We start from the raw sequence: 24,320 nt of genomic DNA on the forward strand, positions 1-24,320 counted from the left end.
ACCATTCCCCTCACCAGCCCAGGGGGAGGAGACCAGGACCATTCCTCTCACCACCCAAGGGGTGGAGACCAGGACCATTCCTCTCACCACCCAGGGGGTGGAGACCAGGACCATTCCCCTCACCAGCCCAGGGGGTGAAGACCAGGACCATTCCCCTCACCAGCCCAGGGGGTGGGAGACCAGGACCATTCCCCTCACCAGCCCAGGGGGTGAAGACCAGGACCATTCCCCTCACCAGCCCAGGGGGTGGGAGACCAGGACCATTCCCCTCACCAGCCCAGGGGGTGGGAGACCAGGACCATTCCCCTCACCAGCCCAGGGGGTGGGAGACCAGGACCATTCCCCTCACCAGCCCAGGGTGGGGGCCTGGGACCATCACCCTCACCAGCCCAGGGTGGGGGTTTGGGACCATTCCCCCTCACCAGCCCAGGGGCTGGGAAACCTGTTTTAATGTCCACACCTAAGATGGGCTGAGTGGGAACGGAAGCTGGCTTGGATTCTCAGTTGCTGAGGGACTGCAGGGCCTATCGGCCTTTCACCGGGGATGTCTGTGCAATGGTCCACATTTACACTAACACACTAGAGTACAAGGTGGGCTGCTCACAATCACTGTCGCGGTCAAGGTGCAAGCACAGCTGTACCTTCACAGTAAATGGGGTTGACCACAATTGTGCAAAGTGAGGTAATCGCGTCCTCTCCAAACTGCAGTGGAGTGGAGAGTTTGGGAGAGACTGCACCCATGTGTTCCCCTCACCATCCCGACAGGTACAGAGAAATGTATGAGGTTCCTGTGAGGACAGAGTGACTCAGCACTTGGACAAACGTGAGCTGATCAGAGAAGCCAGCATGGATTTGTTGTAAAGGCCCAGTCATGTCTAAATAAACTAGTTGAATTCTTTGAGGAGGTCACTAACGTGGTAGATAAGGGAGTGTCTGTGGATGTTGTTTATATGGACTTCCAGAAGATAAGGTTCCATATAATGACTCATCACTAAAATGAGAGCGCATAGAATAGGAGGCAATGTATCGACATGGATAGGGAACTGGTTGGGAGGAAGGAGACAGAGAGTAGGGATAATGGGAATGTATTCTAATTGTAGTTAGATTATTATCTGTGCCAAACGATGGATTCTGGGCCATGGCCATTATTACTGATTTATTTTAATTCGTGCTCACAAAGGAATTCGTTCCCCTCAAGCCTAGTTTCATGGTTGCTCTGTTTTTGTAGTTGCAGTTTGTTCTGTAAATTGAAAGTGTTTGAGTGAAATATTGTACTGTCGCTCCCTTCAGGACCCCGGCATCACCGTGCCAGTGACGAGCAGAGGCTGAGAGCCCAGGATGAGGCCAGTGCTGGGGGAGATCGCTCCCCCTACACTGACAACGGATACAAGGACAGTGCCTTCGACGCCCTGAGCTTGGACAGCTCTGACAGTGTGGACACTAACTTATCTGCCTGTTCCCCTGACAATATTTCCAGGTAAAAGTTTTCTCTGTGAGACCTTCCTTCTGCCCCATGAATAGTAACTTCTTGGAGCAATAACTCCACCCTGTCTGTTCAACAAGGCCCGGCAGCGGGAGCAGAGAATGTTAGTACTTCTCGGGATAGTTTACCAACTCCTCCGTAACATCGCCCGTCTCTGCCCCGCCTCTGCTCATCCGCTGCTGAAACCCTCATCCATGCCTTTGTTACCTCCAGACTTGGCTGTTCCAACGCACTCCTGGCCGGCCTCCCATCCTCTACCCTATGTAAACTTGAGCTCAACCAAAGCTCTGCTGCCCGTGTCCTAACTCGCACCAAGTCCCGTTCGCCCATCACCCCTGTGCTCGCTGACCTACATTGGCTCCCAGTCAGGCAACGTCTCAAGTTTAAAATTCCTATCCTCGTGTTCATTTCCCTCCATGGTCTTGTCCCTCCCTATCTCAGTAACCTCTTCCAGCCCTACAGCCCTCTGAGATCAATTTGTCCCTCCGATTCTGGTTTCTTGTGCAATCCTTACTTCCTTTGCCCCACTGTTGGTGGCCATGCCTTCAGCTGTGTAGGTCTTAAGCTCTGGACAACGGAGGAGAAGGATGGTGTGCTCAACCGTGTCAAAGGCTGCAGACAAGTCGAGAAGGATGAGGGATTATTTATCACGGTCACAATCACAAAGGATGCCATTTGTGACTTTGATAAGGGCTGTTTCAGTGCTGTGTCAGGGGTGGAAACCTGATTGGAGAGGTTCAAATATGGAGTTGCAGGAAAGATGGGCACGGATTTGGGAGGTGACAACACGTTCAAGGACTTTGGAGAGGAAAGAGAGGTTGGAGATGGGTCGGTAGTTTGCAAGGACAGCAAGGTGGAGGGTTTTTTTTTGAGGAGGGGGTGATGATGGCAGATTTGATGGGGAGGGGGACAGTACCTGAGGAGAGGGAACTGTTAACAATGTCAGCTAACATCCACATTGTATTCTGTCTGGACAACCGACGCAAAGCTATGTTCAATCCCACTGACCTAATATCGAAGTCCAGCCTCTCGAAGTTTACCGCTGTGATGGAGAGATTGCGTCACGTTGACACAAACCCTTGCACGAGAGAATGGAATTAGACCCAAGACCCGCATCTGAATGTGATAAACCTAACGTGCCATCACCGGGCCATGCTGACAGTTTGATGGGCCACATACAGCAGTTAACAACATTCAAAACAAAAGAACAGAAGGACTCAACTACCTGCTGAAATGTTGTGAGCTGGGTCAGGATGTTTAAAGCCCCAGATGTGATTAAAACCAGCCTTTGATGTACAGTTAGAACCAGGTGCTTCCGATTAATTACACACAAACCTTCTGTGGAAAGCCAGCATCAACGACACTAACTTTAGTGTTAGACACCACACTGCAGTTTAGCGCCACATTTAACTCTTGTAAATAAACAGCTGACGCTTTAAGATAAAAGCCTCTAATGGCCAATAAAATATGGTGCTAAAATACACATGTCTAGGTTGTTGATTCTAAACTGTGCCAAAAACATCTGCTAAACCACTGTAGGTAATGTGTCGAGGCACCTGGCAGTGACGAGATGGTCCAGTCTGGCTTTCACTGAATTTTATGTCCAGTAGAAGAGGGCTGAATATTGTTCACAGCTTTTCCATCGTGGCAGTTTCAAAAATCTACTTGCAGTAGGGAATATTGTAGTTCACCCAGAAAGGAGCCTTTCCTGTGGGATTCCACCCAACATCTGTATGCTTCTTGTTTTTACAATCAGTCAGTCTGGCAAAGTCACAAAGGGATTTGTGGGCTGATTAATTTATGAAATAATACTGCTCATTATGAAGCTTTTTCCATGCTCTGTTCAACACTGTGAAATTCCTTTTAACCTGTTAACGCAGTGTAATTTTAGGCTTTTCCCAATTTATTCATTCCTAGTCCCACTCCAGAGATTTAAGCGCAAAATCTAGGCTGATACTCCAGTGCAGTGCTGAGGGAGTGCTGCACTGTCGGAGGTGCCGTCTTTCGGATGAGACATTAAACCGAGGCCCCGTCTGCTCTCTCAGGTGGACGTAAAAGATCCCACGGCACTATTTTGAAGAAGAGCAGGGGAGTTCTCCCTGGTGTCCTAGGGCCAATATTTATCCCTCAATCAACGTCACTAAAAACAGATGATCTGGTCATTATCACATTGCTGTTTGTGGGAGCTTGTGTGTAAATTGGCTGCCGCGTTTCCTACATTACAACAGTGACTATGCTTCAAAAAGTACTTCATTGGCTGTAAAGCGTTTGCCAACCAGACTCACAGTAGCCACAGGAGGGCGGCAGAGGGTCAATACTGTGCCGGAGAGAAGATCCTGCAGCATTTTACAATGAAACCCTGTTAGAGAGCAAGAGCCAGGCTCTGGGCGCTTCCTTTGCTTTTGCTAAGTTTTATCATTTAAAGAGTAGCGCCACTTGTTAGCGCCTAAAGAGGCAGGCAGTGGCTGTAGCGCCACTGGTTGCGCCTCCCGCGATATTGAGTTGGGGCGATAATGGTGGCGTTAGCCTTTTGCGCTGCGCCGCCACCGATGACATCATCGGTGTGCGCAGCGCCCCATTCGCGCCCGTTCGCGATATTTGGTAGCGAACGCCGCAGTTGCACCGCTCGCTACCCGCGCCCGGTTCACGGGGCCTTACTGTGCCGGCAGCGGCGCAAGTTAAGGTGGAGGTGCGGGGCGGCCGCCTGCCAGCACCTCCGTCCCCGGCCTCCTAGCCCCCCCCCCGTCGCGGCATTGCCGGCTGTTTCCTGAGAGCCCGGCACTTCTCTTTGGTGCCGGGCTCATTTGCTGGCATTCGCGATCGGGGTTCGCGCTGTTGCAGGCACCTCCCCCTTAACAGTGGGAGGAAGGCCTGCAGTACCGCAGCGTGTGGCGCTGCAGCATGTTGCGCTGCGATATTCAGTTTCAGCGCCCTAAGAGGGACGTGGAGCGCCTCGAGCCTCGCCCCGTGTCCCTCAAGGGGCAATGAAACTGAATATCGGACGATCGCTGAAGCCTCGAACGCTGCGCTAAATCCTGCGCTCAGGCGACTTTTGCGCCACTTTGGCGCCCCAACCCAATTTCTAGGCCTTAGGCTCTTGACACAATTCTTTGCAATGTCTGTTATTCCATAAATGTGACTAATAAGAATCTTTGCAAAGTGACAACTCCCATAAAACCCATCGTTCCCACTTGATGAACTTAACATTCCTGCATTCAGTTTTCTTAACTATTCAATTAAACTGGTTTTCACGGTAGCGGTGTGTAGATTCTAGTTTTGGTTTGCCAGCAATGTACTAAGGCTCAAGAGGGTTTGGATTGGATGGTGAGGAGGATGGTTTCAGGGACAGAAGGGGGCAGGGGTCAAGGGGGCAAGGGGCTAGGAACAAGGGAGCAAGGGGCTGGGAACAAGGGAGCAAGGGGCTGGGAACAAGGGGGCAAGGGGCTGGGAACAAGGGGGCAAGGGGCTGGGAACAAGGGGGCAAGGGGCTGGGAACAAGGGGGCAAGGGGCTCGGAACAAGGGAGCAAGGGGCTGGGAACAAGGGAGCAAGGGGCTGGGAACAAGGGAGCAAGGGGCTGGGAACAAGGGAGCAAGGGGCTGGGAACAAGGGAGCAAGGGGCTGGGAACAAGGGGGCAAGGGGCTGGGAACAAGGGGGCAAGGGGCTGGGAACAAGGGGGCAAGGGGCTGGGAACAAGGGGGCAAGGGGCTCGGAACAAGGGAGCAAGGGGCTGGGAACAAGGGAGCAAGGGGCTGGGAACAAGGGAGCAAGGGGCTGGGAACAAGGGGGCAAGGGCAGGGGGCAAGGGGCTGGGAACAAGGGGGCAAGGGGCTGGGAACAAGGGGGCAAGGGGCAAGGGCAGGGGGCAAGGGGCTGGGAACAAGGGAGCAAGGGGCTGGGAACAAGAGGGCAAGGGCAGGGGTCAAGGGGCTGGGAACAAGGGGGCAAGGGGCAAGGGCAGGGGCCAAGGGGCTGGGAGCAAGGGCAGGGGTCAAGGGGCTGCGAGCAAGACACCGAGCTGGTTCAGTAAGTCTTGTTCTGTGCAAAGTGGGTTAATTCTGGACTGAGTGACACTTGTATTGAGAGACGATTCTATGAATTCCCCGAAAACACTCACCATGGCCTGCAGTGCTGTGTGTTTTACAAGTAATCAATAAAACTATCACTTACAAAATATCCATTGCTGTTACGTTGCCTGCTGCGTTTGGGCAACTTAGCCAAACGGTCATCGGTTTTCATATAAAGTTTAAAGTAGTGCAAAGTCAGACAACATGTTTCAGTCCTTTGCATTTAAAGAGATTACCGTGCACTTATTTTGTTTTGTGTGTTTGAGCAGTGCCAGTACCTTTAATGTTGCTAAACTGGAAGAGATGGAACGTCTGTTAAAGGAGGCCCAGGCGGAAAGGGCGTGGCTAATCGAAAGCAAAGTGAGTTCTCTTCTGTGACTCCGGGTTGTAGGGTTGCTGCAGACGGTTTCACAATGTGAGCACGTCTCCAGTGTGTCTGCGCCTAGTGTTTCTTCTTCCTGCAAGGTGTAACTTCGGGGTCGATTTTCCCGAACCTGCCGGGAAGAGGGCGGGACTTCAACTTTCGGGTTTTAGACCCGCCTACTTCGATGTCCGGCCAATCCGCGCGATTTTCCCTTGATTGACCTTGTTGAGCCCGCCCAGCGGGCTCAGCAGGCCAATTAAGGGCCACCCGGCAACAGGTGACGTCACAGACTGCAATTTCATTTGTCAAGAGTTCTTGACAGATGAAATATCAGTGTCTCACAGCTGTTTGAAGCTGTGAAACACTGACAGTCTGACTTCTGACATGAGTCCTTCTACACAGACTCAGTTAGAACTCACACCGGCACTCAAAGCTGAAGGCTGTTACTTTTCACAGATCGCAGCCGTTCAGCTTTAAGTGCCGGCTGAGTGATGGGCTCCCGATGGCTACAGGAAGAAAGGCTGTGAAGGTAAGTACAGGTAAGTAAAAGTTCTTTATACACTTTAAACACACCAAACACACTTACCTTTGCACTCATGCACCCATCACTCACCTGAGCACCGACATCGCGACCCCTCCAACTCCTTCAACCCGACGGCCCGCCTGCTCTACCTGACGTGGTTTGGAGCCGTCGGGAAACCCACACGAAACCCCTCAAAATAGGGATTAGGCTAAAAACTGCCTGTTAACTTCTGTTAACAGGTAGTTAATTGGCACTAATCCATTCCCGCCTCGGGTCGGCGGGTCCCAGTGTGGGGCGGGTACCTGCCGCCCCTGAAAGTTGCGTGGGGCGGGGTTTTAGGCGGGATGGTGTCGGGACCCCTGAATTTGGGATTTTCCTCCCCCACACGCCTGAAACCCCGCCTGAGGGCTCCACGAAAATCTAGCCCTTCATGTTTGAAAGCTCAGGGAGAAAAGTTTTAAAAACATGAAATTCCTTTCATCGTAATCTTCTGTTCAAAATGGGGCATTTTTATCTGTGATAAACTTGAGGTCATCCAAAACTCGGCTGCCCGTGTCCAAACTCGCACTAAGTCCCGTTCACCCATTACCCCCAGTGCTCGCTGACCTACATTGGCTCCCGGTCCAGCAACGCCTCGATTTCAAAATTCTCATCCTTGTTTTCAAATCCCTCCATGTACTCGCTCCTCTCTATCTCTGTAATCGCCTTCAGCACCACAACCCCCCAAGATATCTGCGCTCCTCTAATCCTGGCCTCTTGCGCAGGCCTGATGTTCATCGCTCCACGTTTGGTGGCCGTGCCTTCAGCTTCCGAAGCTCTGAAATTCCGTGCATAAACCTCTCCGCCTCTCTACCTGTCTCGCCTCCTTTAAGACACTCCTTAAAATCAAGCTTTTGGTCACCTGCCCTAATTTCTCCTTCTGTGGATCAGTGTCAACATTTTATTTGACAACACTCCTGTGAATGGCCACCAGTTCGATTAAACCTGTAAGTACAAGACGGCTATTGTTCTTATAGAGACTATCAGCATCAAAACCGATTGGGGGTCGGCGGGGTTATTGTCTCTGATGGGGGTTATTGTCCCTGATGGGGGTTATTGTCTCTGATGGGGGTTATTGTCCCTGATGGCGGTTATTGTCCCTGATGGGGGTTATTGTCTCTGATGGGGGTTATTGTCCCTGATGGTGGTTATTGTCCCTGATGGGGGTTATTGTCTCTGATGGGGGTTATTGTCTCTGATGGGGGGTTATTGTCTCTGATGGGGGGTTATTGTCTCTGATGGGGGGTTATTGTCTCTGATGGGGGTTATTGTCTCTGATGGGGGTTATTGTCCCTGATGGCGGTTATTGTCTCTGATGGGGGTTATTGTCTCTGATGGGGGGTTATTGTCTCTGATGGGGGTTATTGTCCCTGATGGGGGTTATTGTCCCTGACAGGGGTTATTGTCCCTGATGGGGGTTATTGTCCCTGATGGGGGTTATTGTCTCTGATGGGGGTTATTGTCCCTGATGGGGGTTATTGTCTCTGATGGGGGTTATTGTCTCTGATGGGGGTTATTGTCTCTGATAGGGGTTATTGTTTCTGATGGGGGTTATTGTCTCTGATGGGGGGTTATTGTCCCTGATGGGGGTTATTGTCTCTGATGGGGGGTTATTGTCCCTGATGGGGGTTATTGTCTCTGATGGGGGTTATTGTCTCTGATGGGGGGTTATTTTCCCTGATGGGGGTTATTGTCCCTGATGGGGGTTATTGTCTCTGATGGGGGTTATTGTCCCTGATGGGGGTTATTGTCTCTGATAGGGGTTATTGTCTCTGATGGGGGGTTATTGTCCCTGATGGGGGTTATTGTCCCTGATGGGGGTTATTGTCCCTGATGGGGGTTATTGTCTCTGATGGGGGTTATTGTCCCTGATGGGGGGTTATTGTCCCTGATGGGGGTTATTGTCCCTGATGGGGGTTATTGTCCCTGATGGGGGTTATTGTCCCTGATGGGGGTTATTGTCTCTGATGGGGGTTATTGTCCCTGATGGGGGTTATTGTCTCTGATAGGGGTTATTGTCTCTGATGGGGGGTTATTGTCCCTGATGGGGGTTATTGTCTCTGATGGGGGTTATTGTCTCTGATGGGGGTTATTGTCCCTGATGGGGGTTATTGTCTCTGATGGGGGTTATTGTCTCTGATGGGGGGTTATTGTCCCTGATGGGGGTTATTGTCTCTGATGGGGGTTATTGTCCCTGATGGGGGTTATTGTCCCTGATGGGGGTTATTGCCCCTGATGGGGGGTTATTGTCCCTGATGGGGGGGTTATTGTCCCTGATGGGGGGTTATTGTCTCTGATGGGGGTTATTGTCTCTGATGGGGGTTATTGTCCCTGATGGGGGTTATTGTCTCTGATGGGGGTTATTGTCTCTGATGGGGGTTATTGTCTCTGATGGGGGTTATTGTCTCTGATGGGGGTTATTGTCTCTGATAGGGGTTATTGTTTCTGATGGGGGTTATTGTCTCTGATGGGGGGTTATTGTCCCTGATGGGGGTTATTGTCCCTGATGGGGGTTATTGTCTCTGATGGGGGGTTATTGTCTCTGATGGGGGGTTATTGTCCCTGATGGGGGTTATTGTCTCTGATGGGGGTTATTGTCTCTGATGGGGGTTATTGTCCCTGATGGGGGTTATTGTCTCTGATGGGGGTTATTGTCCCTGATGGGGGTTATTGTCCCTGATGGGGGTTATTGTCTCTGATGGGGGTTATTGTCCCTGATGGGGGTTATTGTCCCTGATGGGGGTTATTGTCTCTGATAGGGGTTATTGTCTCTGATGGGGGGTTATTGTCCCTGATGGGGGTTATTGTCCCTGATGGGGGTTATTGTCTCTGATGGGGGTTATTGTCCCTGATGGGGGTTATTGTCCCTGATGGGGGGTTATTGTCCCTGATGGGGGGTTATTGTCCCTGATGGGGGTTATTGTCTCTGATGGGGGTTATTGTCTATGATGGGGGGTTATTGTTCCTGATGGGGGTTATTGTCCCTGATGGGGGCTATTGTCCCTGATGGGGGTTATTGTCCCTGATGGGGGTTATTGTCCCTGATGGGGGTTATTGTCCCTGATGGGGGTTATTGTCCCTGATGGGGGTTATTGTCTCTGATGGGGGTTATTGTCTCTGATGGGGGTTATTGTCTCTGATGGGGGTTATTGTTCCTGATGGGGGTTATTGTCTCTGATGGGGGTTATTGTCCCTGATGGGGGTTATTGTCTCTGATGGGGGTTATTGTCTCTGATGGGGGTTATTGTCACTGATGGTGGTTATTGTCTCTGATGGGGGTTATTGTCTCTGATGGGGGTTATTGTCTCTGATGGGGGTTATTGTCTCTGATGGGGGTTATTGTCTCTGATGGCGGACTGACGAGTGACAGTAGCGGAGGGGCCTTTACGGGATCAGTAGTTTAGCCATGAATCACTTGTTCCGTACTGCCGACGTTTGTATTTGAATTTTATAATTCCAAGCCACATTTCTTGGATGAGACTAATTTTCCTTTTCTGCAAGAGCAGTACGAGTTAAAATTATGTTTTGTGTTTGAGGAACGGGAAATGGAAGCAAAGAAACAGGCTTTGGAAGAGGAGAGGTGTCGCAGGGAACAGCTGGAGAAGAGGTTACAGGAGGAGACAGAACGCCGACAACAGCTCATTGAAAAGGAAGTTAAAATGCGAGAGAAGCAGCGATCACAGGTATTTGACATATTCGAGGGCTGTTCAAACTCTAGCCCAGGTTTTTGGCATCCACTGTTTGCCCGTATTATTCGCTTGTTCTGTTGGATTCTATAGACCTGTGGGTTTGGAAATGGCTGATCTTAGCGCTCTTGATAAATCTCCAGTCGCAACCCCAAGGTCTGTTCCTGCCTGGAGCTCGAGATATTGGGAATTAATGGGGGCAGAGGTTTAAACTTCACCACCCTGAGATTTCACAAGTCTTTAGACCGACTCCCGTCGATACTCAGCTCCCCCGAGGGGCCGGGCGAGTGCTGGAAATTTCCCGGGGACTTTGCCTGGAGTGGGACCTGCACTCAGACTCCCTCTGCTGGCTTCCCTGCTTCCCCATCCTCAGTGCGACCCAGTGCAAGTCTGAATGTTGGTGTATCCTGGTGAGATGAGGGGCTGGATCTTCATTCAGAAGTCGGGAAAGTTGTAGTCCCTCCTCCATCGCAATGCGGCCAATCCACGCGATTTTCACTTGATTGCCCTTGTTGAGCCCACCCAGCGGGCTCAGCAGGCCAATTAAGGGCCACCCGTCAACAGGTGACGTCACAGACTGAAATTTCATCTGTCAAGATGTGCTGACAGAGGAAATATCAGCGTTTCACAGCTGTTTGAAGCTGTCAAACACTGACAGTCTGACTTCTAACCTGAGTCCTTCTCCACAGACTCAGTTAGAACTCACACCGGCACTGAAAGCTGAAGGCTGTCACTTTTGACAGATCGCAGCCGTTCTGCTTTCTGTGCCGGTTAGATGATGGACTCCCGAAACCTAGAGGAAGGAAGGCTGTAAAGGTAAGTACAGGTAATTTAAACTTCTTTACACACTTTAGACACACCAAACACACTTACCTTTGCACTCATGCACCCATCACTCACCTGAACACCGACATCTCGACCCCTCCAACTCCTTCAACCCGACGGCCCGCCTCCTCTAACTTGGCGTGGTTTGGAGCCGTCGGGAATCCCACACTTCAACCTTCAAAATAGGGATTAGGCTAAAAACTGCCTGTTAACTACCTGTTAACAGGCAGTTAATTGTCACTAATCCCTTCCCGCCTCGGGTCGGCGGGTCCCAGTGCGGGGCGGGTACCTGCCTCCGTTGAAACTTACATGGAGGCGGGTTTTGGGCGGGATGGTGTCGGGACCCCCGAATTCGGGATTTTAGCCCCCCGCCCGCCTAAAAGCCCGCCTCACGGCACACTGAAAATCAACCCCGAGGTGTCCACAAGTGGATGCCACCAGGGCTGGGCAGGGTCGGGAGGTTTGTGGATTGTACATAAGAACATAAGAAATAGGAGCAGGAGTCGACCATTCGGCCCTTCGAGCCTGATCTTCTGCCTCAACTCCATTCACCGGCCCTATCGCCATATCCCTTGATGCCCTTACTAGTCAGAAATATATCGACTTCTGTTTTGAATATACCCAATGACTGAGCCTCCACAGCCCTCTGGGGTAGAGAATTCCAAAGATTCACCACCCTCTGTGTGAAGAAATTTCTGCTCATCTCAGTCCTGAATGGCCTACCCTTTATCCTGAGGCTGTGGCCCCTGGTTCTAGACTCCCCAGCCAAGGGAAACATTCTCCCAGCATCCACCCTATCAAGCCCTGTAATAATTTTGTATGCTTCAATGAGATCCCCTCTCATTCTTCTGAATTCAAGAGAATACAGCACCTCTGAAGAACAGATTTGTAAAAAAACTTTTTATTATCGGCCCCCTAACAAAGAGGATTGTGAGTGCAGGAGGTGTCCGCTGCCGACACCCAGCTCTGCCTCTCCTCTACTGTCCCTATGCTGTCAGACTGCTTGTCCGACATCAAGTTCTGGATGACCAGAAATGTCCTCCAATTATATATTGGGAAGATCAAAGTTATTGGGGATGATTTTCAGTGTGCCGTGTGGCGGGCTTTTAGGCGTGCGGGGGGTTAAAATCCCGAATTCGGGGTCCCGACACCATCCCGCCCAAAACCCGCCTCCACATAAGTTTCAGGGGAGGTGGGTACCCGCCCCGCACTGGGATCCGCCGACCCGAGGCAGGAAGGGATTAGTGCCAATTAACTGCCTGTTAACAGGTAGTTAACAGGCAGTTTTTAGCCTAATCCCTATTTTGAGGGGTGTCGTGTGGGATTCCCGACAGCTCCAAACCACGCCAGGTTAGGGGAGTCGGGCCGTCGGGTTGAAGGACTTGGAGGGGTCGAGATGTCGGTGTTCAGGTGAGTGATGGGTGCATGAGTGCAAAGGTAAGTGTGTTTGGTGTGTCTAAAGTGTGTAAAGAAGTTTAAATTACCTGTACTTACCTTTAAAGCCTTCCTTCCTCTAGGTTTTAAAGCCTTCCTTCCTCTAGGTTTCGAGAGTCCATCATTCAGCCGGCACAGAAAGCAGAATGGCTGCGAGCTGTCAAAAGTGACAGCCTGCAGCTTTCAGTGCCGGTGACATTTCTAACTGAGTCTGCGTAGAAGGACTCAGGTTAGAAGTAAGACTGTCAGTGTTTGACAGCTTCAAACAGCTGTGAAACACCGATAGTTAATCTGTCAACACCTCTTGACAGATGAAATACCAATCTGTGATGTCACCTGTTGCCGGGTGGCCCTTAATTGGCCTGCTGAGCCCGCTGGGCGGGCTCAACAAGGTCAATCAAGTGAAAATCGCGCGGATTGGCCGCATCTCGATGGAGGCGGGACTAAAACCCGAAAGTTGTAGTCCCGCCTCCTTCCCGACTGCTGAATGAAAATCCAGCCCATTGTCTTTGGTCCCCATCACAAACTCTGTTCCGTAACCACTGATTCCATCCCCACCCCAGGCCACTGTCTGAGGCTGAACCAGACTGTTCGCAACCTCGGCATCCTATCTGACCCTGAGCTGAGCTTCCGACCCCATGTCCTCTCCATCACCAAGCCCGCCTCCTTCCACCTCTAACATCGCGACTCAGCCACTGCCTCAGCTCATTCGCTGCTGAAACCCTCATCCACGCCTTTGTTACCTCCAGACTCGACTATTCCAATACTCTCCCGGCCGGCCTCCCACATTCTACACTCCCTAAACTTGAGCTCATCCAAATCTCTGCTACCCGTATCCTAACTCGTACCAAGTCTCGTTCACCCATCACCCCTGAGCTCGCTGACCTACACTGGGTCCCGATCCAGCAACGCCTCGATTTTAAAATTCTCATCTTTGTTTTTAAATCCCTCCATGGCCTCGCCCCTCCCTATCTTTGTAACCTCCTCCAGCCCCACAATTCTCCAACAGGGTCAAGGGAGAGTTGCAACCATCTCGGGCAACATCAATTAGTTGGCTGGGTTTCTCAGTTATTTGGTAACCAAAACTGATACTGTATAAAGCGGGACCACTTTGATTTTTAGAAAGGACATTAAAGCCATAGAGAGTGTACAGTGTAGGTTCACCAGGGTGATGCCAGGATGGGAAACTATAGTTACGAGGAGAGACTTGAGATATTGGGACTATTTCCACTGGAGCAGAGGAGGCGAAGAGGAGATTTAACAGAGGTTTTTAAATTATAAGTTTGATAAAGTGAATAAAGAAAAGACTATTTCCTTTAGTTGGGAGTCAGTGACGAGGGTTCATCAATTTAAAATTGTCAGAGAGTGAGGAGGGGGGTTAGGAGAAATTTCTTCACACAGCAGGTTGTTGGAGTATGGAATGCTTTACCACAGGGACTGGTTGAGGCAGAGACCATTACATCATTTCAGGGAAAATTGGATAAATATTGGAAGCAGAGAAAGATACAGGGCTATGGGGAGAGAGTGGGGCAGTGGGTTTAGTTTTAGATTGATGCAGGGCTATGGGGAGAGAGCGGGGCAGTGGGATTAGTTTGTGATTGATACAGGGCTATGGGGAGAGAGCGGGGCAGTGGGATTAGTTTGTGATTGATACAGGGCTATGGGGAGAGAGTGGGGCAGTGGGATTAGTTTGTGATTGATACAGGGCTATGGGGAGAGAGCGGGGCAGTGGGATTAGTTTGTGATTGATACAGGGCTATGGGGAGAGAGCGGGGCAGTGGGATTAGTTTGGGATTGATACAGGGCTATGGGGAGAGTGGGGCAGTAGGATTAGTTTGTGATTGATACAGGGCTATGGGGAGAGTGGGGCAGTGGGATTAGTTTGGGATTGATACAGGGCTATGGGGAGAGTGGGGCAGTAGGATTAGTTTGTGATTGATACAGGGCTATGGGGAGAGAGTGGGGCAGTGGGATTAGTTTGGGATTGATACAGGGCTATGGGGAGAGAGCGGGGCAGTGGGATTAGTTTTGGATTGATACAGGGCTATGGGGAGAGAGCGGGGTAGTGGGATTAGTTTGGGATTGATACAGGGCTATGGGGGGAGAGCGGGGCAGTGGGATTAGTTTGGGATTGATACAGGGCTATGGGGAGAGAGCGGGACAGTGGGATTAGTTTGGGATTGATACAGGGCTATGGGGAGATAGCGGGGCAGTGAGATTCGTTTTGGATTGATACAGGGCTATGGGGAGAGAGCAGGGCAGTGGGATTAGTTTTGGATTGATACAGGGCTATGGGGAGAGAGCGGGGCAGTGGGATTAGTTTTGGATTGATACAGGGCTATGGGGAGAGAGCGGGGCAGTGGGATTAGTTTTGGATTGATACAGGGCTATGGGGAGAGAGCGGGGCAGTGGGATTAGTTTGGGATTGATACAGGGCTATGGGGGGAGAGCGGGGCAGTGGGATTAGTTTGGGATTGATACAGGGCTGTAGGGAGAGAGCGGGACAGTGGGATTAGTTTGGGATTGATACAGGGCTATGGGGAGAGAGCGGGACAGTGGGATTAGTTTGGGATTGATACAGGGCTATGGGGAGAGAGCGGGGCAGTGGGATTAGTTTTGGATTGATACAGGGCTATGGGGAGAGAGCGGGGCAGTGGGATTAGTTTTGGATTGATACAGGGCTATGGAGAGAGTGCGGGGCAGTGGGATTAGTTTGGGATTGATACAGGGCTATGGGGAGAGAGCGGGACAGTGGGATTAGTTTGGGGATTGATACAGGGCTATGGGGAGAGAGCGGGGCAGTGGGATTAGTTTTGGATTGATACAGGGCTATGGGGAGAGAGCGGGACAGTGGGATTAGTTTGGGGAGTGATACAGGGCTATGGGGAGAGAGCAGGGCAGTGGGATTAGTTTGGGATTGATACAGGGCTATTGGGAGAGAGCGGGGCAGTGGGATTAGTTTGGGATTGATCTAGCAAAGAGCCAGCATGGCACAATGGGCCAAATGGCATCCTCCTAGGAACACAGGAACAGGAGGAGGCCATTCAGCCCCTCGAGCCTGCGCCGCCATTCAAAGTGATCATGGCTGCCCTGTGATCTAACTCCATATACCTGCCTTTGGCCCATATCCTTTAATACCCCGGTTAATAGATATTTATCAATCTCAGATTTAAAATTAACAATTGCATCAACTGCCATTTGCGGAAGAGAGTTCGAAACTTCGACCACCCTTTGTGTGTGGAAGTGTTTCCTAATTTCACCCCTGAAAGGTCTGGCTCTAATTTTTAGACGATGCCCCCTCGTCCTAGAATCCCCAACCAGCGGAAATAGTTTCTCTCTATCTACCCTATCTGTTCCCCTTAATAGCTTGAAAACTTCAGTCAGATCACCGCTTAATCTTCTAAATTCCAGGGAATACAACCCTAGTTTGTGTAATCTCGCCTCGTAATTTAACCGTTGGATTCCGGGTATCATTCTGGTAAACCTACGCTGCACTGCTGTACTCTAATGGGGGGGAGGGGGAGGAGTCAGGGGAGGGGGCGGGTTCAGGGAAGGGGGAGGGTTCAGGGAAGGGGGAGGGTTTGGGGGAGGGGGAGGAGTCGGGGGAGGGGAGGAGTCGGGGGAGGAGTCGGGGAGGGGGAGGAGTCCAGAGAGGGGGAGGAGTCAAGGAGGGGGAGGAGTCCGGAGAGGGGGAGGAGTCGGGGGAGGGGGAGGAGTCGGGGGGAGGGGGAGGAGTCGGGGTGGGGGAGGGGGAGAAGTGGGGGGAAGGGGAGGAGTCGGGAGAGGGGGGAGGGGGAGGAGTTGGGAGAGGGGGAGGAGTCTGGGGGAGGGTTCAGTGGAGGGAGAGGAGAGGGGGGGAGGGGGAGGAGTCGGAGGAAGGTCCTGCAAAGCTGTTAAAATGTTAACAGTTTGACATGAAGTGATCGATGAGCTTGCAGTTTGTGTTGGAGACGAGCTGCTGCTCAATCAATAAAATTGAAAACCAGTAAAAGCACAGCCAGCATGCTGTGTGAAATGTGGGCCAGGCAACAAATTGTTTGTGCATTAAAGACTGAGACTGAATGCAATGTCCACAGCTGTTTTTCTGATACCCCCTTGCAGGCCAGACCCCTGACCCGCTACCTACCGGTCAGAAAGGAAGACTTTGACCTGCGAACTCACATTGAAGGTGCTGGTCACACGGTGGAGACCTGCTACCACGTGTCGCTCACAGAGAAGACGTGCAGAGGGTTCTTGGTCAAAATGGGCGGAAAAATTAAAACCTGGAAGAAGCGCTGGTTTGTTTTCGATCGAACCAAGCGGACACTGTCGTATTATGCAGGTAGATGAGCTCAGCGACATTCTGCCATTGTATGCACTCCACTTCTCAAAGGCTCCACCTTATAGAATCTTACAGTACAGGCATCACGCCCAACCACGGTTTTGCCAAACGCGGATTTCAAGTGTACACGGTACACAACAAGGCCATTCGGCCCATCGTGCCTGTGCCGGCTCTTTGGTAGAGCGATCCAGTTAGTCCCACTCCCCCTGCTCTCTCCACAGAGTCCTGCAAATGTTTCCCTTCACGTATTTATCCAGTTCCCCTTTGAAAGTTACTGTTGAATCTGCTTCCGGCAGTGCGTTCCTGATCACAATCAGTCGCTGTGTAAAAAAAAAAGTTTCCTCAGGTCACCTCTGGTTCATTCACCTTAAATCTGTGTCCTCTGGTTATCGACCCTACTGCCACTGGAACCAGTGTTTTATAAATGTTTAGCATAACTTCCTTGCTTTTATACTCTATTCCTCTATTAATAAAGCCAAGGATCCCGTATACTTGTTTAACAGCCTTCTCAACTTGTCCTGCCGCCTTCAGAGACTTGTGTACATTCACCCCCAGGTCTCTGTTCCTGCACCCCCTTTAAAATTGTATCATTTAGTTTATATCGTGTCCCAACATTCTTCCTACCAAAATGTATCACTTCACACTTCTCTGTGTTAAACTGCATTGGCCATGTGTCTGCCCATTTCACCCGTCTGTCGATGTTGTCTAACAGGATAACACAGTGACTTGCGCTCGATGATGGCGTGTCAAAGCATGAATTCGATAGGCTGTTGTGCTCGGGATGTCGGTGCTGCCAGGTGTGCATTTATTGTGCATATTGAGCTGCCTTGAGGAGCTGGTGATGGGCCTGTTCCTTGACTAGTGAATGTTTAAACAAAGGAGTGACTTCTCAGGCCGTTTCTCAGATCAGTAAGAGTCAGTCACGCCGAGTGGGACTGGGGTCACATGTTCATTCCCTGTGGGATTTTTATAACAATCCAGCACCTTCAACGGCCACTTTACTGGTGCCAGCTCAGAAATGACCAGCTTTGCCCCCTCCCACCTCACCCTGCCCCTCCCACATCGCCCTGCCCTCTCCCCCTCGCCCCGTCACCCCTCCCTCGCCCCGACCCCCCTCGCCCCATCCCCCCTCCCTCGCCCCGTCCCTCCTCACCTCGCCCCGCCCCCCCTCTCGCCCCGTCCCCCCTCGCCCCGCCCCGTCCCCCCTCGCCCCGCCCTCTCTCACCCCGTCCTCTCCCCCTCGCCCCGCCTTCTCCCCCTTGCCCCACCCCCGCCCTCCCCCCTCGCCTTGCCCTGCCCACTCGCCCCGCCCCCTCATCCCATCCTCTCCCCCTTGCCCTGCCCCCTTGCCCTGCCCTCTTCCGCCTTGCCCTGCCTCTCCCCCCTCGCCCCGCCCCCCTCATCCCATCCTCTCCCCCTCGCCCTCCCCCCTCATCCTGCCCCCTCACCCTCACTCTGCCCTCTCTGCCTCGCCCTGCCCCCCTCGCCGCATCCCCCCCTCCCTCGCCCCGTCCCCCCTCGCCCCGTCCCCCCTCGTCCCGCCCTCTCTCACCCCGTCCTCTCCCCCTCGCCCCGCCCACGCCCCCTTGCCCTGCCCTCTCGCCCCGCCCCCCTCATCCCGTCCTCTCTGCCTTGCCCTGCCCCCTTGCCCTGCCCTCGCCCGCCTTGCCCTGCCCCTCCCCCCTCGCCCCGCCCCCTCATCCCATCCAAACCCCCTCGCCCTCCCCCCCTCATCCTGCCCCCTCACTCTGCCCTCTCGGCCTCGCCCTGCCCCCCTCGCCTCGTCCCCCCTCCCTCCCCCCGTCCTCCCTCCCTCCCCCCTGTCCCCGTCCTGCCTCACCCCGTCCTCTCCCCCTCGCTCTGCCCTCTCCCCCTCCCCCCCTCATCCCATCCTCTCCCACTCGCCCTCCCCCCCTCATCCTGCCCCCTCTCCCTCCCCCCTTGCCCTGCCCCCTCGCCCTGCCCTCTCCCCCTCTCCCCGCCCTGCCCCACTCACCCTGCCCTGCCCCCTCCCCCCTCTCCCCCTGCCCTGCCCCCTCCCCCCTCGCCCTGCCCCACTCACCCCGCCCTGCCCCCTCGCCCTCCCCCCTCGCCCTCTCCCCTCGCCTGTCCTGTCAGTGAGTGCTGGCTCCCAGCAGAAGCTGGGCCAGAAGAGATCCAGGAAGTGAGTAAATATACTTTCTCTTGGTTTCCTTGTGGTCGGGGTGAGCAGGAAACCTAGGGCCTCCCACTCCAGGCCCGCTCCCCTTCCCCTGGATCCCGCTGCAGACCTCCCTCTACTGACCACTGACCACTGTCCTTGGTGCCAGGACCCCTCCCCCCGCGTCCCCGCCGGGTTCAGATGGGACACTAATAGCCAACCTTGAATTGAGGCCTGGGAGTGAATCTCTCCCGCAGTGGGGGATGGTGGTCGTAGTGAGGGCGTGGGTTTCATCCCCACCTCGAGCACAGTCTGGAGTTAAAACCCAGGTTAAAGTCTTTCACTGTAAGATTTACCAGCTTTGATCAGCTCACTTTTGCTTCTCTGCAGATAAACATGAAACCAAATTAAAAGGAGTGATATATTTTCAAGCTATCGAGGAAGTCTATTATGACCACTTGAAGAGTGCGCACAAGGTACTGAGGCTCCGTGTTTTAACACACTCTTGTCCAATGCATTAACCACCTGTGACCAGTTGGGAATCCAGATGTGACTAACTGCATTTCTGATTTATAAATGAAAAAATGAGTACCACTTAAAAAGTCCACGTTTAAATGGCCGTCGCTTATGTTGGCCAAAGGAGAAAGTCATTAATCATTTTCATTAATCTCAATTTCAAAGTTGCATCTTAAGGGCCCAATTTATTTGGGACAGAAACAGCTGTGCTCACTCTCTAGTTCACACCTGGTTAAGGTGCACGGAATCCAAGAATAAACATAAGTAAACAACACCTCGTTAATATTCAGTTACCTCTTGTGTATTTAAGGCCTTCCAATCCCCTCTAAATCAGGGGTTCTCACCTTTTTGCTTCCGAGGCCCCCTCCCATGTTCTAAAAATTCCGCAACCCCCCCCTGAACACAACACAACACAAGCATTTTCTCTGTTTAAAAATGGTAAGAGGAAAGGCAGAGTGTGCGAGTGTTATTTGATCGTTGTGGCTGCTTTACTCCCTTGGTCACTGAATGGTGGCCGATGTTTGTTCAGTAAACACACCCGTGAAGTATGTTTACCTGGATTGTGTGTGAGGTGTTTTCTACTCAAATGAGTGCATGTGGCTAAAACGGTGTCACCGTAGCCTCACCTGGGGTTAGTCAGTGATTTCTGTTGGAGAACACCATGTTAACGTGATGCATTTTTGGACTCAAAATGAGCACCTCTCTTTTTCAGTCACTGTCAGTATATTCAGTGAGATTGAACCATGAGCCCGGCTGGATGGGAGCGTGGGCCATAGCCCTTTCCTCATGCCGCGCTCCCGTCTAGCCGGCTGATGGGAGCATGGACCTTAGGCCTTTCTCTGTGCCGTGCTCCTAAATAGCAGGCTGGAGTGCAGCTTCCCTCAGTGTAACCCATTGTCTCTTCAAAAGCCTTTGTTTAAAAGTCTTGCCATAAATCACTGTCAGAAAACAAACCACCAGAGTGATAGCTGGGCGCAGGGTCAGATAGCTGCAGAATTCAGGAATGTGCTGACAGGCGGAAGAAACATCAAAGCAACAGGCTGCCATGTCGAGGGAGAGGACAGTGAGATTCCTCTGGGATATTAGCTCAGTATAGATCCGTGTAATGTGGAAACATTGCAGAATGGCAGTCACGTTAGTCATGGTGCTTTGAACATTGTACTGTCTCTCTTTCTCAGAGCCCCAACCCCTCGCTTACCTTCAGTGTAAAGACTCGAGACAGAATCTTCTACATGGTTGCACCGTCACCTGAGACCATGAGAATTTGGATGGATGTCATTGTAACAGGAGCTGAAGGTTATACTCAGTTCATGGTTTAAAGGAGGACTTCAAATCAGTGTACCCTCATTTTGCATGCAAAGCTTTTATATATATATATATATATATATATAAATATATGTGTATGAAACAAGACTCTTTTCCTACAAACCACTGTCATGGCTTTATCTTTGTAATCTTGAAGGTTGTGACAATCGTACACAGTTTTAAGTATTAAAGTAGCAAATTATTTTAGATAAATTGGAGCAAGTTTCTGCCTTTAGTTGATCTGGTGAAGATGCTGGCATGAGTGTGTGCCTCAGTGCCTGGTATACATGCCCAGGTGTGTGTGTGTGCCTCAGTGCCTGGTATACATGCCCAGGTGTGTGTGTGCCTCAGTGCCTGGTATACATGCCCAGGTGTGTGTGTGTGCCTCAGTGCCTGGTATACATACCCAGGTGTGTGTGTGTGCCTCAGTGCCTGGTATACATGCCCAAGTGTGTGTGTGTGTGTTCCTCAGTGCCTGGTATACATGCCCAGGTGTGTGTGTGTGCCTCAGTGCCTGGTATACATGCCCAGGTGTGTGTGTGTGTGCCTCAGTGCCTGGTATACATGCCCAAGTGTGTGTGTGTGTGCCTCAGTGCCCAGTATACATGCCCAAGTGTGTGTGTGTGTTCCTCAGTGCCTGGTATACATGCCCAGGTGTGTGTGTGTGTGCCTCAGTGCCTGGTATACATGCCCAAGTGTGTGTGTGTGTGCCTCAGTGCCCAGTATACATGCCCAAGTGTGTGTGTGTGTTCCTCAGTGCCTGGTATACATGCCCAGGTGTGTGTGTGTGTGTGCCTCAGTGCCCGGTATACATGCCCAGGTGTGTGTGTGTGTGTCTCAGTGCCCGGTATACATACCCAGGTGTATGTGTGTGTGTGTGTGCCTCAGTGCCTGGTATACATGCCCAAGTGTGTGTGTGTGTGTGTCTCAGTGCCTGGTATACATGCCCAGGTGTGTGTGTGTGTGCCTCAGTGCCCGGTATACATGCCCAGGTGTGTGTGTGTGCCTCAGTACCTGGTATACATGCCCAGGTGTGTGTGTGTGTCTCAGTGCCTGGTATACATGCCCAGGTATATGAGGTCCTCACCAGGGGCACTAAAGATGGTAAACTTACTTCAGAATGGACTGACTGATTTAAAAGGGCAGCTTTGTCTATTTTTGTAATAGCATTAGATAGTTACATTATAGATGATAAGATCATGCTTGTATATTTCAATTAATAATCCGCTTGTGTGGCGGGGATTCCCTCCGACACCCCCAATCGGGCACCAAGCCCCACATAGACGGGTAAACGGGGTTTCTGCCGATCGGGAGAAATTCCCAGTGTCTAAAACGAAGGGGAATCTCTGTGAGTGCCACATCGCGTGATGTTGGGGTAAAGAACTGTGTTTGGTTTCGAAGCAATCAGCCAGTTTTCAAAATGATATTTGTGCTGATAAACATACCGGTCAGATGTTGGGAGTAATCTTATATATTGCCCGCCAGCACTGACCCCGGCCGGAACCTCGCGGGTACTGTGCCCGCTGGCAGTAGCTGAGGTTTCTCACTGCCTCTGCGGACTCAGAAACTTGGTGCCAAATCATTAATATTACACTCGCCTTATTGGGAGGGCTTATCAATGGAAATGGCTGCTTCAATCTAAACTGCCAAATTTGTATTCGCGATCAGACTAATAGGATACCTGGTAACACGTAAATGAAGGCAAGCTGGCAGGACATTGTATTTAATTATATAGGAACAGGAGGAGGCCATTCAGCCCCTCGAACCTGCCCCATTCCCCACAGAGCAACAAAATCCTGCTTTAGGATTCTTCCTTTTGAAAACCTGACCATAAACTGGTTGCCATCATGCGGAGCACTTATCAAACCATATGAACGTATTGTCTGACCTCATTATATCCTGTAGTTATAACTGAATATCTTAAACTAAACTGGCTTTTGCCGGAAGATTCCAGAGGTCTGAAAAAGACAAAGGTTTCGGTTTTATTTCTGACCTTTGTTGCCGCGATTGATCCTACATTTCAGAATCACTGTTTGCCGTCTCCCCGGTTCATTTACCCTCCATGTCCTAAGGACATCGATCCACTAGAATGGAGAGCGACACAAGGCACGTTTCTTTAAGAGCGCTGAGCTCATCAGCCTGACACGATCTATATCCTTTCTCCAACCTCCGTGCTGTGTAAATGGCCTTTCATCTTCAGTTCCTTTTCCCCTCTCATCACCACCGTTCTCCTTCCTGCAGCCTTTGCATTAGGAAACGCTCTAGAATACAGCTCACCCATTCTCCTCTCAGGAACCTTCCCATTTCCAGCAGTTGTTGCTTTCAGTCAGAACAGCACTGACTCCATCCTTGTGTTCCAATCCCTCCATGGCCTTGCCCCTCCCTATCTCTGTCACCTCCCTGTGGGGAGAGAGCGAGGGGGGGAGCTCAGAGACAAGGATACAGCACAGCAGCCAAACCCAACTCCCTACTGGGAGCGTGGAATCGCTGCATTTATCACCAGCGCTTTCTCATCAATCTGGAGACACTCCCCGTGTTCTCTGGAACTCTCTACTTAGGGCACTGTGCACTTCAGATTTCCCACGTTCCATATATTCACTCATCCAGGCTCCAGCCTCCATATTCCATTCAAATACATCAGGTGCTGTTTGTTATTAGTGATGAAGGCGACTGTGAACCCTTTCAGTGTGGTCTTCCGTCATCCTGCTCTCACAAGGCTCCTTCCCTCCCTCTCGACCGCTGGCGCCATTGTTAGCTTTGTATGTAAATGCCCCCTTGTCGTCTCCCTCTGTCTACTTATTGCTGTTTTAAAAAAGTATTGCGCGAAGGGCTGAGTGGGGCCAATTAGACAGCACAGGTCTCGGGGATTTGGTGACTTAAGATCTTTAAACAAACTACAAAGAAGGAAAGCACTTAAAGTGGGGAATCTTAAAGTGGGGAATGTTACTTTTAGCTGTCTTAGCTTGTATAATGGCCAAAGATTAGTGATTAGGTCGCCGTGTGTGTCCAAGAGATTTTATTTTATCATAAAGTTATATAACAAACTAATTATATCGCAATCCGCTTACAGTGGCTGCTGTTATCAAACTAGTCAGTTTATCAGCTGCCCTATGTACATGTATCTAATTTCATTATTTATTCTGTATTATTTTAAAAATATATGTAAGGATTACAAATATGTAAGGAATTTTATATGTTACACAATTTGGATTATTTTCCTATTTTAAATGTCTTTGATATATGGTGGCATCTTGTAAGGAATCTATAAGTTTGAATAAAAAATGAATATCTCTTTCTCTATCTTATTTATCATTTTATTCAGTTAAGGATCAGAAAGTGCTGTAAAACATGCTGCTTTAAATGATATTTAATTTATTTTTTAAATATTAATTTTTGGGATGTGGGCGTCGCTGGCAAGGCCAGCATTTATTGCCCATCCCTAATTGCCCTTGAGAAGGTGGTGGTGAGTCGCCTTCTTGAACCGCTGCAGTCCGTGTGGTGAAGGTACTCCCATACTGCTGTTAGGGAGGGAGTTCCAGGATTCTGACCCAGCGACGATGAAGGAACGGCTGATATATTTCCAAATCAGGATGATGTGTGACTTGGAGGGAACTTGG

General features: G+C 51.1%; 1 protein-coding gene across 5 annotated transcripts in view; it reads left to right on the top strand.

Moving 5' to 3' along the window:
• The window catches only part of phldb2b (pleckstrin homology-like domain, family B, member 2b), a 315,268-nt gene extending 291,271 nt beyond the window's left edge, over nucleotides 1-23,997 (top strand). For all 5 annotated transcript variants that reach the window (XM_086006161.1, XM_086006162.1, XM_086006163.1 and 2 more), the window contains 6 exons: nucleotides 1,291-1,477; nucleotides 5,820-5,910; nucleotides 10,013-10,159; nucleotides 16,523-16,742; nucleotides 19,273-19,358; nucleotides 20,577-23,997. In XM_086006161.1, the coding sequence (XP_085862287.1) occupies nucleotides 1,291-1,477; nucleotides 5,820-5,910; nucleotides 10,013-10,159; nucleotides 16,523-16,742; nucleotides 19,273-19,358; nucleotides 20,577-20,717 (872 nt within the window). In that variant the 3' untranslated portion in view covers nucleotides 20,718-23,997. The remainder of the gene's footprint in view (nucleotides 1-1,290; nucleotides 1,478-5,819; nucleotides 5,911-10,012; nucleotides 10,160-16,522; nucleotides 16,743-19,272; nucleotides 19,359-20,576) is intronic.
• The last annotated feature ends 323 nt before the right edge of the window (nucleotides 23,998-24,320 follow it).

Source organism: Somniosus microcephalus, chromosome 14, assembly GCF_052327205.1.
Source record: "Somniosus microcephalus isolate GS21.2 chromosome 14, FLI_Smic_1.0, whole genome shotgun sequence".
Lineage (NCBI taxonomy): Eukaryota > Metazoa > Chordata > Chondrichthyes > Squaliformes > Somniosidae > Somniosus > Somniosus microcephalus.